This window comes from Littorina saxatilis, linkage group LG2 (assembly GCF_037325665.1).
Source record: "Littorina saxatilis isolate snail1 linkage group LG2, US_GU_Lsax_2.0, whole genome shotgun sequence".
NCBI classification, from domain to species: domain Eukaryota; kingdom Metazoa; phylum Mollusca; class Gastropoda; order Littorinimorpha; family Littorinidae; genus Littorina; species Littorina saxatilis.
The window spans coordinates 23,624,392-23,636,930 of NC_090246.1; the positions used below are offsets into that span (position 1 = coordinate 23,624,392).

At 42.4% G+C, this 12,539-nt stretch overlaps 2 protein-coding genes across 3 annotated transcripts in view; one reads left to right on the top strand and one right to left on the bottom strand.

The window, feature by feature from the left end:
* The window catches only part of LOC138958537 (uncharacterized), a 10,599-nt gene extending 5,023 nt beyond the window's left edge, over positions 1 to 5,576 (top strand). Inside the window, exons 6-11 of the mRNA XM_070329734.1 lie at positions 592 to 697; positions 2,756 to 2,926; positions 3,180 to 3,215; positions 3,692 to 3,806; positions 4,272 to 4,358; positions 5,367 to 5,576. Of these exons, the coding sequence (XP_070185835.1) occupies positions 592 to 697; positions 2,756 to 2,926; positions 3,180 to 3,215; positions 3,692 to 3,806; positions 4,272 to 4,358; positions 5,367 to 5,497 (646 nt within the window). The 3' untranslated portion in view covers positions 5,498 to 5,576. The remainder of the gene's footprint in view (positions 1 to 591; positions 698 to 2,755; positions 2,927 to 3,179; positions 3,216 to 3,691; positions 3,807 to 4,271; positions 4,359 to 5,366) is intronic.
* Positions 5,577 to 5,766: 190 nt separating this feature from the next.
* LOC138958538 (complement C1q-like protein 3) lies at positions 5,767 to 9,904 on the bottom strand. Of its 2 annotated transcripts, none has more exons than XM_070329735.1 (3): positions 9,877 to 9,904; positions 7,937 to 8,119; positions 5,767 to 6,916 (listed from the first exon to the last, which is right to left on the bottom strand). In XM_070329735.1, exons 1-3 carry the CDS (start codon positions 9,887 to 9,889, stop codon positions 6,489 to 6,491), a joined length of 624 nt encoding a protein of 207 aa, XP_070185836.1. In that variant the 5' UTR covers positions 9,890 to 9,904; the 3' UTR covers positions 5,767 to 6,488. The 2 variants fall into 2 exon arrangements, with proteins under 2 accessions (XP_070185836.1, XP_070185837.1); XM_070329736.1 differs by lacking the exon at positions 9,877 to 9,904 and adding an exon at positions 9,672 to 9,820.
* Between the last annotated feature and the right edge of the window lie 2,635 nt (positions 9,905 to 12,539).

Here is a 12,539-nt window from a genome sequence, read left to right on the forward strand (position 1 = left end):
CATCTTCTTCAGGACACAACAGGTAAGTCACCATATGCGCAGGTCACAACAGGTAGGTCACTATTTGTACAGGTAACCACACTGAGCAGTTCGCCATTTGTACAGGTAACAACATCCGGGTATGTCACTGTTTGTAAAGATAACAATAGGTATGTTACGATTTTGGACAAGTAACTTCCGGTAGGTCATCATTCGTGCAGGTAACAACAGTTTCGTGACTATTTGTACAGGAAACAACAGGCACGTGAGTAATTTTGGACAGGTAACAACATGGTGGTCTCCATTTGTACAGGTGACAACAGGTACTAGGTACGTAACTTTTTGTACAGGTGACAACAGGTAGGTGACTATAGTTCTCTTCTTCATTTTCAAAGAAAGCATATTGACAGACGTCATGACTATGCACCTTAATTACAACCGTAGCTTGCAAATCATCTCACGGAATCATTCAGAGGGAATCATCTGTTGTACGTGCGATTTAGATATGCAAGCTAGTTATGCCATGTGTGATCATGAGGCGTTATCTTCTGTTTGAAGCTCAAAAAGAGGAAACTTTGTGGTCCGTACTGACAGATTTGTGTTGTAATTCAGATCCATGATTTCACAGCAGGCAGCAGCCAACTGCTTCACGGAAGAACACCTCAATGTTTCAGAGAACTGGACACTGGTGGAAAAGGCCCAATTCTTCTACACTGTGGTAATATGTGGTGTTGATGATGATGATGATGATGATGATGATGATGATGATGTATTGTGTGTGTGTGTGCGTGCGTGCGAGCGCATGCGCGCGCGTGTGTGCGTGTGTCGGTGTGTGTGTGTGTGTAATGGAAAACAATGAAGTCAAATGCATTGCCTATATTGATTTAAGAATAAATGTAAAAATAACTTACCTAACGTCCGTGTTTTTGTCTACGTGCACTACATGTATTTGCATATTTGAGGCTAGCACATGCCTGTTTCTGGCTGTTTGAATCACAGGCACTCGACACGAGGTGGGCGGGGCTTATGTCTTGGATGTCACGTGGTTAGGTTGATGGAAGGTTTTCTCTCATACAGTTTCTACAAGTTCAAGTATACATTGAGAATACTACATGGCTTGCTGTGTCGTACCAGATTTACACGAGTTTTTTTTAAAATATTGAACTGCGAGCGAAAGCGAGCTGTTCACTATTTGAAAAAGCAACGAGTGTAAATCTGGTACGATGCAAGACATGTAGTATTCTGTTTATCCTACATACTGTACTTACGTGTATTTTACTGAAAATGTCCTGCAGTCGAGGCAGCTAAATTGAAGACGCTTGTTTTGGAACCTCGATCTCTTGAAACCCTCGTGCAATCTATCACGTGAAAGCAAAGAAACGTCACTCTGAAAGTGTGGCGTGACGTGTTTAGTTATAAAGAGTCATCGAGGGTAATTAGCGAGCGCAATTTATTTTCTATAATGACGTTTGATGACTTTGGCATCATAAGCAGTGGAAAAACAGGTCCCTGCCAGATTTGCTTGACATGACCTCATTTACATGATATACACACGTGTGATTTGAACAATTATTATCTCACGAGTGTCTCTCTCTCACGTATGTAAGATAACAGGTAGTTATAGTAGTCGTCTTGAGAGCGCGTCAGGCCCCGCCCACTTTGATCCCGCCCACCTCGTGACGTTTTTTGTTTGTTTGTTCGTTCATGGGCTGAAACTCCCACGGCTTTTACGTGTATGACCGTTTTTACCCCGCCATTTAGGCAGCCATACGCCGCTTTCGGAGGAAGCATGCTGGGTATTGTCGTGTTTCTATAACCCACCGAACTCTGACATGAATTACAGGATCTTTTTCGTGCGCACTTGGTCTTGTGCTTGCGTGTACACACGGGGGTGTTCGGACACCGAGGAGAGTCTGCACACAAAGTTGACTCTGAGAAATAAATCTCTCACCGAACGTGGGGACGAACTCACGCTGACAGCGGCCAACTGGATACAAATCCAGCGCGCTACCGACTGAGCTACATCCCCGCCCTGACCTCGTGACGATTGCCTGGGGTTTTGAATCTCTCATTTGAAACACGATATGAGTGTATCAAGAGCTGAGTGGACATTTTGGGCGTCTCAATCAATGACAAATGACTTCTTCTTCCTCTTCTTCTTCTGCGTTCGTGGGCTGAAACTCCCACGTACACTCGTGTTTTTTGCACGAGTGGAATTTTACGTGTATGACCGTTTTTTTACCCCGCCATTTAGGCAGCCATACGCCGGTTTCGGAGGAAGCATGCTGGGTATTTTCGTGTTTCTATAACCCACCGAACTCTGACATGGATTACAGGATCTTTTTCGTGCGCACTTGGTCTTGTGCTTGCGTGTACACACGGGGGTGTTCGGACACCGAGGAGAGTCTGCACACAAAGTTGACTCTGAGAAATAAATCTCTCGCCGAACGTGGGGACGAACTCACGCTGACAGCGGCCAACTGGATACAAATCCAGCGCGCTATCGACTGAGCTACATCCCCGCCCGACAAATGAGTTCAACACATTCCCGGTGTGCTTGCAGCTTCCCCACTACATGAGCCCTGGATGCAGAAATCTTCCTACCTATTAGTTGATTTGATTATTTTACACGTGACTTCAACTGTTAATATCGCCGATCACTTTTTCTGTTTACCTTTTTTTCTATCAAAGTAACTGATCACTTTTTCTGTGTCATTTTTTTTCTTCTCTTCAAACAAGTTAATAATTTTTTCTGTTTTATTTTGTGTTCATTTAGAGTTTTTCTTTGGCAACTAGCCCGTCAGTGATGCTGCGTTTAGCTCGCCATGCAGCCGAAACCAAGAAGACATTTTGCCTGAACCTGTCAGCACCATTTCTGTGTGGAAAGTTTAAAGACGCCATGAGTGAGCTGCTGCCTTACGTCGACTACCTCTTCAGTAATGATGCTGTGAGTAATGCTACGGTTAGATATCAATGTCACACTGAACCGTTCCACTTTTCAAAACACTGTTTGTAACCACTTGAAAGAGACTATATAATTCCATTCGGAAATAACTCCGTCAGGTTTGCATTGGTTGTGGAAGACTTTTTTTTTTTTGACGGACGCATAAAGCAGTAATATGTAATTTTGTCAGCATTATTAAAATAGTTTAATATACCCCATGCGTTGGAATTGATTGGTCTTTGGTCTTTCGTTTCAGGAAGCTGATGAATTCGCAAGAGTGCATAATCTCAATGTGAGTATGATAATTACAAATTCGGCTAGTTCTTCCCAAGTTACTACAGCGACTAATGTGAACCAAGACGAATACATTCTTGTTTGAATATTGACTGTGATATGATATAAAGTGAAACTTCGATTCGGCAGCGGAAGCAAATGAGCTGACAAACAGAAAGGCAGACGGACAAACAGACAGACAGACAGACAGACACACACACAGACACACACAGACACACTGGCACACACACACACACACACACACACACACACACACACACACACACACACACACACACACACACACACACACACGTACGTACGTACGGACGGACGGACGCATGCACGCACCCCCGCCCCCCACCTCACACACACACAAAAGTCTGAACCTTATTTACGCCACGATCTCTTGTTATGTTTCAACCACATGAGAAGGGAAGGGAATGAATCGGTGATATGAACGACTGCTTTCTCTCCCCTTTGTCACCTTTGCAGACAACTGACAGAAAATCAGTGGCAGCGAAAATGGCTGCCTGGGAAAAAATAAGAGCAGAACGTGACCGTGTTGTGGTCATCACACAAGGCTCTGACCCTGTCATTGTCGCCAAAGGTGTGCTCAGTGTACTGACGTAATGCCGTGTGTGTGTGTGTGTGTGTGTGTGTGTGTGTGTGTGTGTGTGTGTGTGTGTGTGTGTGTGTGTTTGTGTAGTTTGACTCTGTGCATGTATATACTTATGTTTCTGCGCGGTCATGAGTGAGTACGTGTGTGTGTGTGTGAGAGTGTGTGTGTGTGTGTGTGTGTGTGTGTGTGTGTGTGTGTGTGTGTGTGTGTGTGTGTGTGTGTGTAATGTATTAATATTGAATACTGCATGTCTGAATGATTTGAGTGGAGCGTGACAGTTCGGGCGTGTAAATGCTTCATTGGGACAGACGGTTTGTTTGCTTTCTTCCCCAGCAGTAATTTTGTTCAGTTCCTCGTCCTCACCCCCAACCGCCACAAGAAAAATAAACAAGGTCCATCTGTTCGTTAATCTAGGAAGTGCTTCATGGAATCTGTGCTTGCTTTTTCTTTCAGGCAGGAACGTGATTGAATTCCCGGTAGCACCTGTTCCCTCTGAGGAGATTGCGGACACCAGCGGTGCTGGGGATGCCTTTGTGGGAGGTGGGTGTGTTGTGCTATCGCGTCCACACTGATGCCAGCAACGTACCGGGCGCCTCCCCAAGGCCGGGGCGTCCCCACAGTTATTTTCCTCTGTGTACTGATTTAGATAGTAAGCTTTTAATCCCCACGTCCTCGAAATATATGTATAAACCACCTTTTTGGTGTTACTGCTGAGGTCGCCATTTATTAAGTTGAAGCGAGCGCCAAAAACTTGCATTGTCCATCAGTTATGTATGAGAGTCCCTAAGTGTTGCTCAAAATAGGAGCGCATTGCTGGGTGACCAATGAGAGGCATACGTGGTCTACTTCGACCCCCTTCATCGTTGCATAGTCTTTCATCTGGTTATCCCGAGGGCCAATCATTCACTGTATCCTTGTTTTTATCAAGAGTTGCCGGTCATTCGTGTTGCCCGATTCTAGGTCAGGTCTTAAAAAGACGCCGCTATTTTCTTTTGCATTTACTAACAACACACACGAACGCAAATACACACGCACGCACTAACTTATCATACCAACACAAGCGTGCGCACACACCAACATACACGCACACGGACACACACTTGCTCTTTCTCTCTATTACACACACACACACACACACACACACACACACACACACACACACACTTACTCATACACTACAGACACACACACACACACACTACACACACACACACACACTACAGACACACATACACACACACACACACACACACACACACACACACACACACACACACACACACAGTGCGCATATGCTTTCTATGCATCGAGTAATGGATTGACTTTATCTATTTTGCAGTTGTAAAACGACAAACAAAATTAATGAGCGACATTAGTGATTCACTGAACTACAACCAGGCATAACAAATTCGCAGAAAAAGAACTGACTGAACTTGGAAACCAAACGAAACGCAAACAAAGGAAAAAGGTTAAAGAATCTTACTACTGCTTAGTTTAGTAAAACGATCAAGATGCAGCTCTGATAATTTTGTTTTTTCTTTTTCTCAGGATTTCTGGCACAGTTGGTCTGCCATAGGCCCATTGATGAATGCGTTCGATGCGGGATCCACGCTGGCTCCATGGTGTTGCGATGTGCAGGCTGCACAATACCTCACACAACTGACCTCGGCTGGACGTAATCAATCAATAGATTTTGCACATAAAGAGGGTTGGGTCTGCCAGTCGGCACACACGTGAAATAAATGACAATAAAACATTCAGTGTTGGCTTTAAAAGTTTGTTACGTCCAGTTTTGTTTAGTTTTCCTTGACTGAAATGACAGTTATGCAGCAGCCGTAATTTTCAAAACGTAATCTGCTTTTCCCGCCTCTCCCTCTCAGCCCCTCCCTACTTTGTGCTCTTTTGGTCAATGTTCTCTTTTGACGTACAGAAACAGACAAGACAAATGTTTATTTTTATATTTTATTTTATGACGTCAACTCAGTCCAAAAAACAGTGAATTTGTACCCTGTTCATTTTAGTTTAACAAATATAAAACAGACCGGTAGACATCAGAGCCGGATGTATAGAGAATAGCCTACTACATGGCTTGCTGTGTCGTACCAGATTTACACGAGTTGTTTTTTAAAATATTGAACTGCGAGCGAAAGCGAGCTGTTCACTATTTGAAAAAGCAACGAGTGTAAATCTGGTACGACACAGCAAGCCATGTAGTATTCCGTGTTTATCCTACATTCTGTACTTACGTGTATTTTACTGAAAATGTCCTGCAGTCGAGGCAGCTTAATTGAAGACGCTTGTTTTGGAACCTCGATCTCTTCTAAAGCCTCGTGCAATCTATTACGTGAAAGCAAAGAAACGTCACTCTGAAAGTGTGGCGTGACGTGTTTAGTTATGAAGAGTCATCGAGGGTAATTAGCGAGCGCAATTTTTTTTCTATAATGACGTTTGTCTCGGTGACTTTGGCATCATAAGCAGTGGAAAAACAGGTCCCTGCCAGACTTGCTTGACATGACCTCATTTACATGATATACACACGTGTGATTTAAACGATTATTATCTCACGGGTGTCTCTCTCACATATGTAGGATAAACTATGATTTTATAGGGTGGTATCCTCATCATATATTCCGAATAACATACATCAGAATAGTATTCCGCAGAAGCGTCCTAGTCTGCTCTGATGAGAAAGCCAGAGAAGGTGGTGTGTGGAGAGCCGAGAGAATCATAATACTGACTGACTTTGTTGTCCGTGTTTTTCACATACACCTTTTGCCCTGCCTTCACATGGACCACTGTTTTGAAGGTCGCCTGGCCGTAGTACCCATGCCGGTTGTCGGATATTCCGATAGCTTGGATAGCGTCGTCAACGTAGATGGCGCCATGGACGTATTTGTTCGCACCACGATCGTAGGATACGACGGAAGCCTGGAAGTCGTAGAGTCCTGACACGGGAGCGCTGAACACTCCGGTCAGCGTGTCGAAGGCGTTACCGATGTTGGTGGCGGCGTGGTTCAGGATGATGTTACCCAAGGCCGTCGCCTGTACCGGGTTGGTGCTGCCCCAAGCATGGAAGGCTACCGTTTTGTTGAGGATGGCTGGAAACATTAAGCAAAAAACCCCACTGGAATCTAGCTGAACGTTAGCAATACGCAGGCCAGCGCCCTGGACTCATAGCATGTCAAGCGTACAGGCAAGAATCAGGCAGGCACGCTGAGAACAATTCTGACATATATACATTCAGACTGACAGGCCGACGGGCGTACACAGAGACAACAAACCGAAGTTTTCTCATCACATTTTCATAGTAAACATGGGGGTCCTGATTTGGCCTATTATGGTCCGCTGGACCCGAAAAGCAACAGCTAACTAACTAACTAACTAATAGTAAACATGACATATGTATATGTTTTTGAGGAATATGATGCAATCATTTTTAAATCTGTTGGTGAAAATTCTATTTTAATGACAACTTTAATCTGAATATAATATATTTATATGTTTTTGGAATCAGAACAAGATGAAAAATAAAATAAAAGTAATTTTGGATCGTTTTATTAAAAAAACATTTTAATTACAATTTTCAGATTTTTTAATGACTAAAGTCATTAATTAATTTTTAAGCCACCAAGCTGAAATGCAATACCGAAGTCCCGCCTTTGTCGAAGATTGCTTTACAAAAATTTCAATCAATGAGGGTGTGACAGTGCCGCCTCAACTTTTACAAAAAGCCGGATATGACGTCATCAAAAGTATTTATCGAAAAAATGAAAAAAACATCCGGGGATATCATTCCCAGGAACTCTCATGTAAGATTTCATAAAGATCGGTCCAGTAGTTTGGTCTGAATCGCTCTACACACACACGCACAGACAGACACACACACACACACACACACACACACACACACACACACACACACACACACACATACACCATGACCCTCGTCTCGATTCCCCCTCTATGTTAAAACATTTAGTCAAAACTTGACTAAATGTAAAAAAAAACGTGTTTACAGAAAACCAAATGAACGTTCAATTGCCTCGACAAAGATAACAAAGGTAGCCAATTAATTAAGTAGCGCAACAACAGAAAAAAGACATATCAGTGCAACTTACCCGTAAGTTGACTGGTCCAGGCTTTCAAGGCCTGAATCTCGGCATTCATGGTGGCAAACTGTTGAGACAACGTCATCCATGCGTCTTCATCCGCCATGACTCGCCCTTGAATAAGAAGTACACACACCAGGCTGGAGATAACCGAAGACTTCATCTTGACACACGTACTTGTCTCTGGTCCCTCTGCAAAAGATAGTTCTTTCTCGATACATGTTTGAGAACCCAACAGAAATCGATCTTTCTTTCATGTACTTAGACGTTGCTTGTGGCTTGTCCTTCTCAAATCAGTCTATGAATTGTTTTCTCAGAGAATGTTGAAAAAGACTAACAGAAGTTGTTCTTTTTTGTTATACCTAGATTTTGCAGGTGTGTTATGCATAGCTCTGAATTCAGATGATGATTTTTTTCGACGATATTTTGCACACACAAAAACAACATCAGCTCTTTCTTGTTCCCGGATTTTGCGCTGGGGCTTGCAACCCTACATTCAGATGAGGGTTTGTTCCTTCAACATAGTGTAAAGACAAGCAGAAATTGTTTTTTTCACGTTCGTAGACTTCGCAATGTGGCATTTGACCCTACAATCAGATGATTATTTTCCCTAAAAAGAATGTCAAAAGACTAACAGTAATGGTTCTGGGTTTTTTCTTAGATTGTGCATAAGGTCTCTCATTGTGAAAAATATAAAGAAACAAGTCGCGTAAGGCGAAAATACAACATTTTTTCAAGTAGCTGTCGAACTCACAGAATGAAACTGAACGCAATGCCATTTTTCAGCAAGACCGTATACTCGTAGCATCGTCAGTCCACCGCTCATGGCAAAGGCAGTGAAATTGACAAGAAGAGCGGGGTAGTAGTTGCGCTAAGAAGGATAGCACGCTTTTCTGTACCTCTCTTTGTTTTAACTTTCTGAGCGTGTTTTTAATCCAAACATATCATATCTATATGTTTTTGGAATCAGGAACCGACAAGGAATAAGATGAAAGTGTTTTTAAATTGATTTGGACAATTTAATTTTGATAATAATTTTTATATATTTAATTTTCAGAGCTTGTTTTTAATCCAAATATAACATATTTATATGTTTTTGGAATCAGAAAATGATGGAGAATAAGATGAACGTAAATTTGGAGCGTTTTATAAATTTTTATTTTTTTTTTACAATTTTCAGATTTTTAATGACCAAAGTCATTTTTAAGCCACCAAGCTGAAATGCAATACCGAAGTTCGGGCTTCGTCGAAGATTGCTTGACCAAAATTTCAATCAATTTGGTTGAAAAATGAGGGCGTGACAGTGCCGCCTCAACTTTCACGAAAAGCCGGATATGACGTCATCAAAGACATTTATCAAAAAAATGAAAAAAACGTTCGGGGATTTCATACCCAGGAACTCTCATGTCAAATTTCATAAAGATCGGTCCAATAGTTTAGTCTGAATCGCTCTACACACACACACACACACACACACACACACACACACACGCACAGACACACATACACCACGACCCTCGTCTCGATTCCCCCCTCGATGTTAAAACATTTAGTCATAACTTGACTAAATGTAAAAAAGGAAAGAACAAAGAAGAGACGGAAGAAACAACAAAGAGCAAATTTGTCAAACATTTTAAAAGTCTCAGTTTTGGTGATCGTGAGTCAAAGAATACGAAACATCTGACAGACATTTCCAATCACTTATACGATTCGTATTAAACAAAACCCTGGCCACAGTACTTACCAAGCAGAACACGAAAAACAACTGGGATTGTATGAGTTGCAGTCAAAGTATTACGGACTAATATTAAATGTGTATACTGTATTATATACCCGAGGCTAATTTAAGACGGCTTCAGGTTAAAGGCACAGTAAGCCTACCGTAAACCATCACAGATACGGTCAGGCTTTTACACACAGTACAAACACCCTTTCATTTAAACACTCACCGATTGAGAACATCCTAGGTGCCCTCCGTAAAGAGCGAACAATTTTCAAAGAATTTATTTTTGCGTAGTTTATCTTACCACTGAGCCATCGTGAACCCGTGTGATCCAGTTTCCCTTTTTCACAATGTAGTCGTCAGTTAGTTATTTGAATGCGACTATTTACAATAGCACGTTTTTATGCACGAAACAAACGGCTGTGGTTCACAAGAACTCTAGCGATGGCTTTTGACTGTTGAGAGGAACGGCGATATGCACTGATAAACCGGCGTCGTCTGCTACGACCCTTGCGTGACCCTGCTTCCGGGCTTTTCTTTTTTCAAACTTTCACAACTTCGAATTGTACTGATCTTGTCTTGATGAAAAACGAATTCTTTTATGATTAAAGAATGTTTGTGTAACAAGCTGTCAATTTATTATTTAGATTTTAAAAGTTAGGTCTAGCGCAAAAACGCACCACGGTCCAAAAACATTTTGATAATCATCGATTCACGGCTATCGCCAGTTTACATCGATAGAATGAGACCCGAAGGGAAGTAACTCATGTTTGACCTGAGTTCAGGATGGGTCCAAAAAGTGTTCGAGACAATCTGCAAAATTAATTCTTTAAAAATTGCTGGCTCTTTACGTAGGGCACCTAGGATGTTCCCGTTTGGTGAGCGTTCAAATGGAAGGGTGTTTGTACTGTGTGTAAAAGCCTGACAGTATCTGTGATGGTTTAGGGGAGGCTTACTGACCGGGCGTGAATTCCGGTATTCATAACAGCCGTCCAGCACCAAAACGAGGCGCCATTGCTGTTGAGGCCAAGTCCACAAAAATAAATTCTTTGAAAATTTCTCACGGTCGACAGAAAGCAGCCAGGATGTTCCCGTTCGGTGAGCGTTCAAATGGAAGTATGCTTGTACTATATGTAGACGCTCGGGGAGCTCTGTGATGGTTTACGGGAGGCTTACTGTGCCTTTAACTCAGATAAACTGTGTGTGTGTGTGTGTGTGTGTGTGTGTGTGTTTGTGTGTTCGTGTGTGTTTGTTCGTGTGTGTTTGTGTGTGGTTTGTGTGTGTGTGTGTGTGTTTGTGTGTGTGTGTCTATGCGTATATATATATGTGTGTGTGTGTCTTTGTGCGTGTGTGCGTGCTTGTGCGTGTCTGTATCTGTGTCTGCGTACACGTGTTTTGATCCGACTGATTTCCGTGCGCAATCACACACCGGTGACACTGTGACGGTTCCCCTACGCTTTGTGTTCGGTGCCCTGACCCTTTGTGTTCGGTTCCCACTCGGTTCCCACACGCGAAAATTCGCGGACAAGATCGAGGTACTGTCACCCAAAACATCCATTTATGGTAGTATTACGCAATGTTGCTATCTGAGAATGGTCTTGTTAGATCTGTGAGTGTTTACACTACATGCCTAGGTGCTGTTGGATTGAAGGTTTTTGATATTTTAGCCGTTATTAGGTAGAATGCCTTCCACTTTACTGCAAAACTGCATAATTCGTAGCATCGGCAAGAAATATCCTACCAAAAAATGCCTGCTTGGAACTGTCGTTGGTCCAGCAAAAAGTTCAACATGTCTGTAGCAGACAGCCCAAGTTTCAAGATTGTAGGGCCATCCAAACAGCCGTAATAATAAAAACAACAAAAGTAGTCAGTGAAATTGGCTGTGTTCGGTCCCCCCACACTTTTGTGACGTAGGCGTGACGGTTCCCATAATTCATTGTGTCGGTCTCGTCCTGATATGGCTCTGCGTAGTCGGCTGGACGTTAAGCAACAAATAAACAAACAAACAAACAAACAAACAAAATTGGGTCGGTCCCCACTTTCTGTGTCGGACCCCACTTTCGACCTAATTTCTCTGTGACGGACCCCACAACCAGCCTATTTTGTGTCGGTCCCCACACCTTCTTGGATTTATGACTTGCCGGTTACTTGTATCATTGTATTCATTGAATCTAATTGTCTCGGAGTCTTGTGTCACATAGGAATTCTTCCCAGTTGTTGCACTTAGAGTCAAAACTCGAATCTTCAACCTTAGTGACGAGTGTTTGTCAACGTTATGAGATATAATATCATTAAAGTTCACAAATTCTTCTCCACAGTTGTAGCATCGATAATCCATTTGAACCTCTGAAACCCAAGAAGATTTTCCTTTGTTTATAACCAATGTAAGATTATTAAAAAAATATTTGAATAGAAGCATTGGCCATTGTTGTGATACTTTGATACAGTCTGTTCAACTTGCAGCAATTTGGCACATTTTTAAAATAAAAGATCCACCTGTCGTATGTGAGATTCAGTTTTCAGAGCAAATTGCTGCCCAGGGACTTCTAGTGGTGACTGAAAAAAAAAAGAGTACTTGCCTATGTCAAGTATGTGTCTTTATCCACGCTTGTTGTAAGAGGCAACTTTTCCCAGCTCCTTGTGTTCATGACTGCTTTCTCTTAAAATTAATTACTTTATGACAGTCAGAATACAATGGAACAAGGCTACATAAACCCTGACAGCCTACGACAACGGCCCGACTAAGGCTCAACACCGCGCCAATAAATTCAGCATTGGGCCAATGTTGGGCCATGATTGCTCCGTTTTCGTAGGCTATCAGGGTCAAAGATACATATTGGTAAACTAGTAAAATACATGTTCAGCATCATCAGCAATACCACAAAAGGA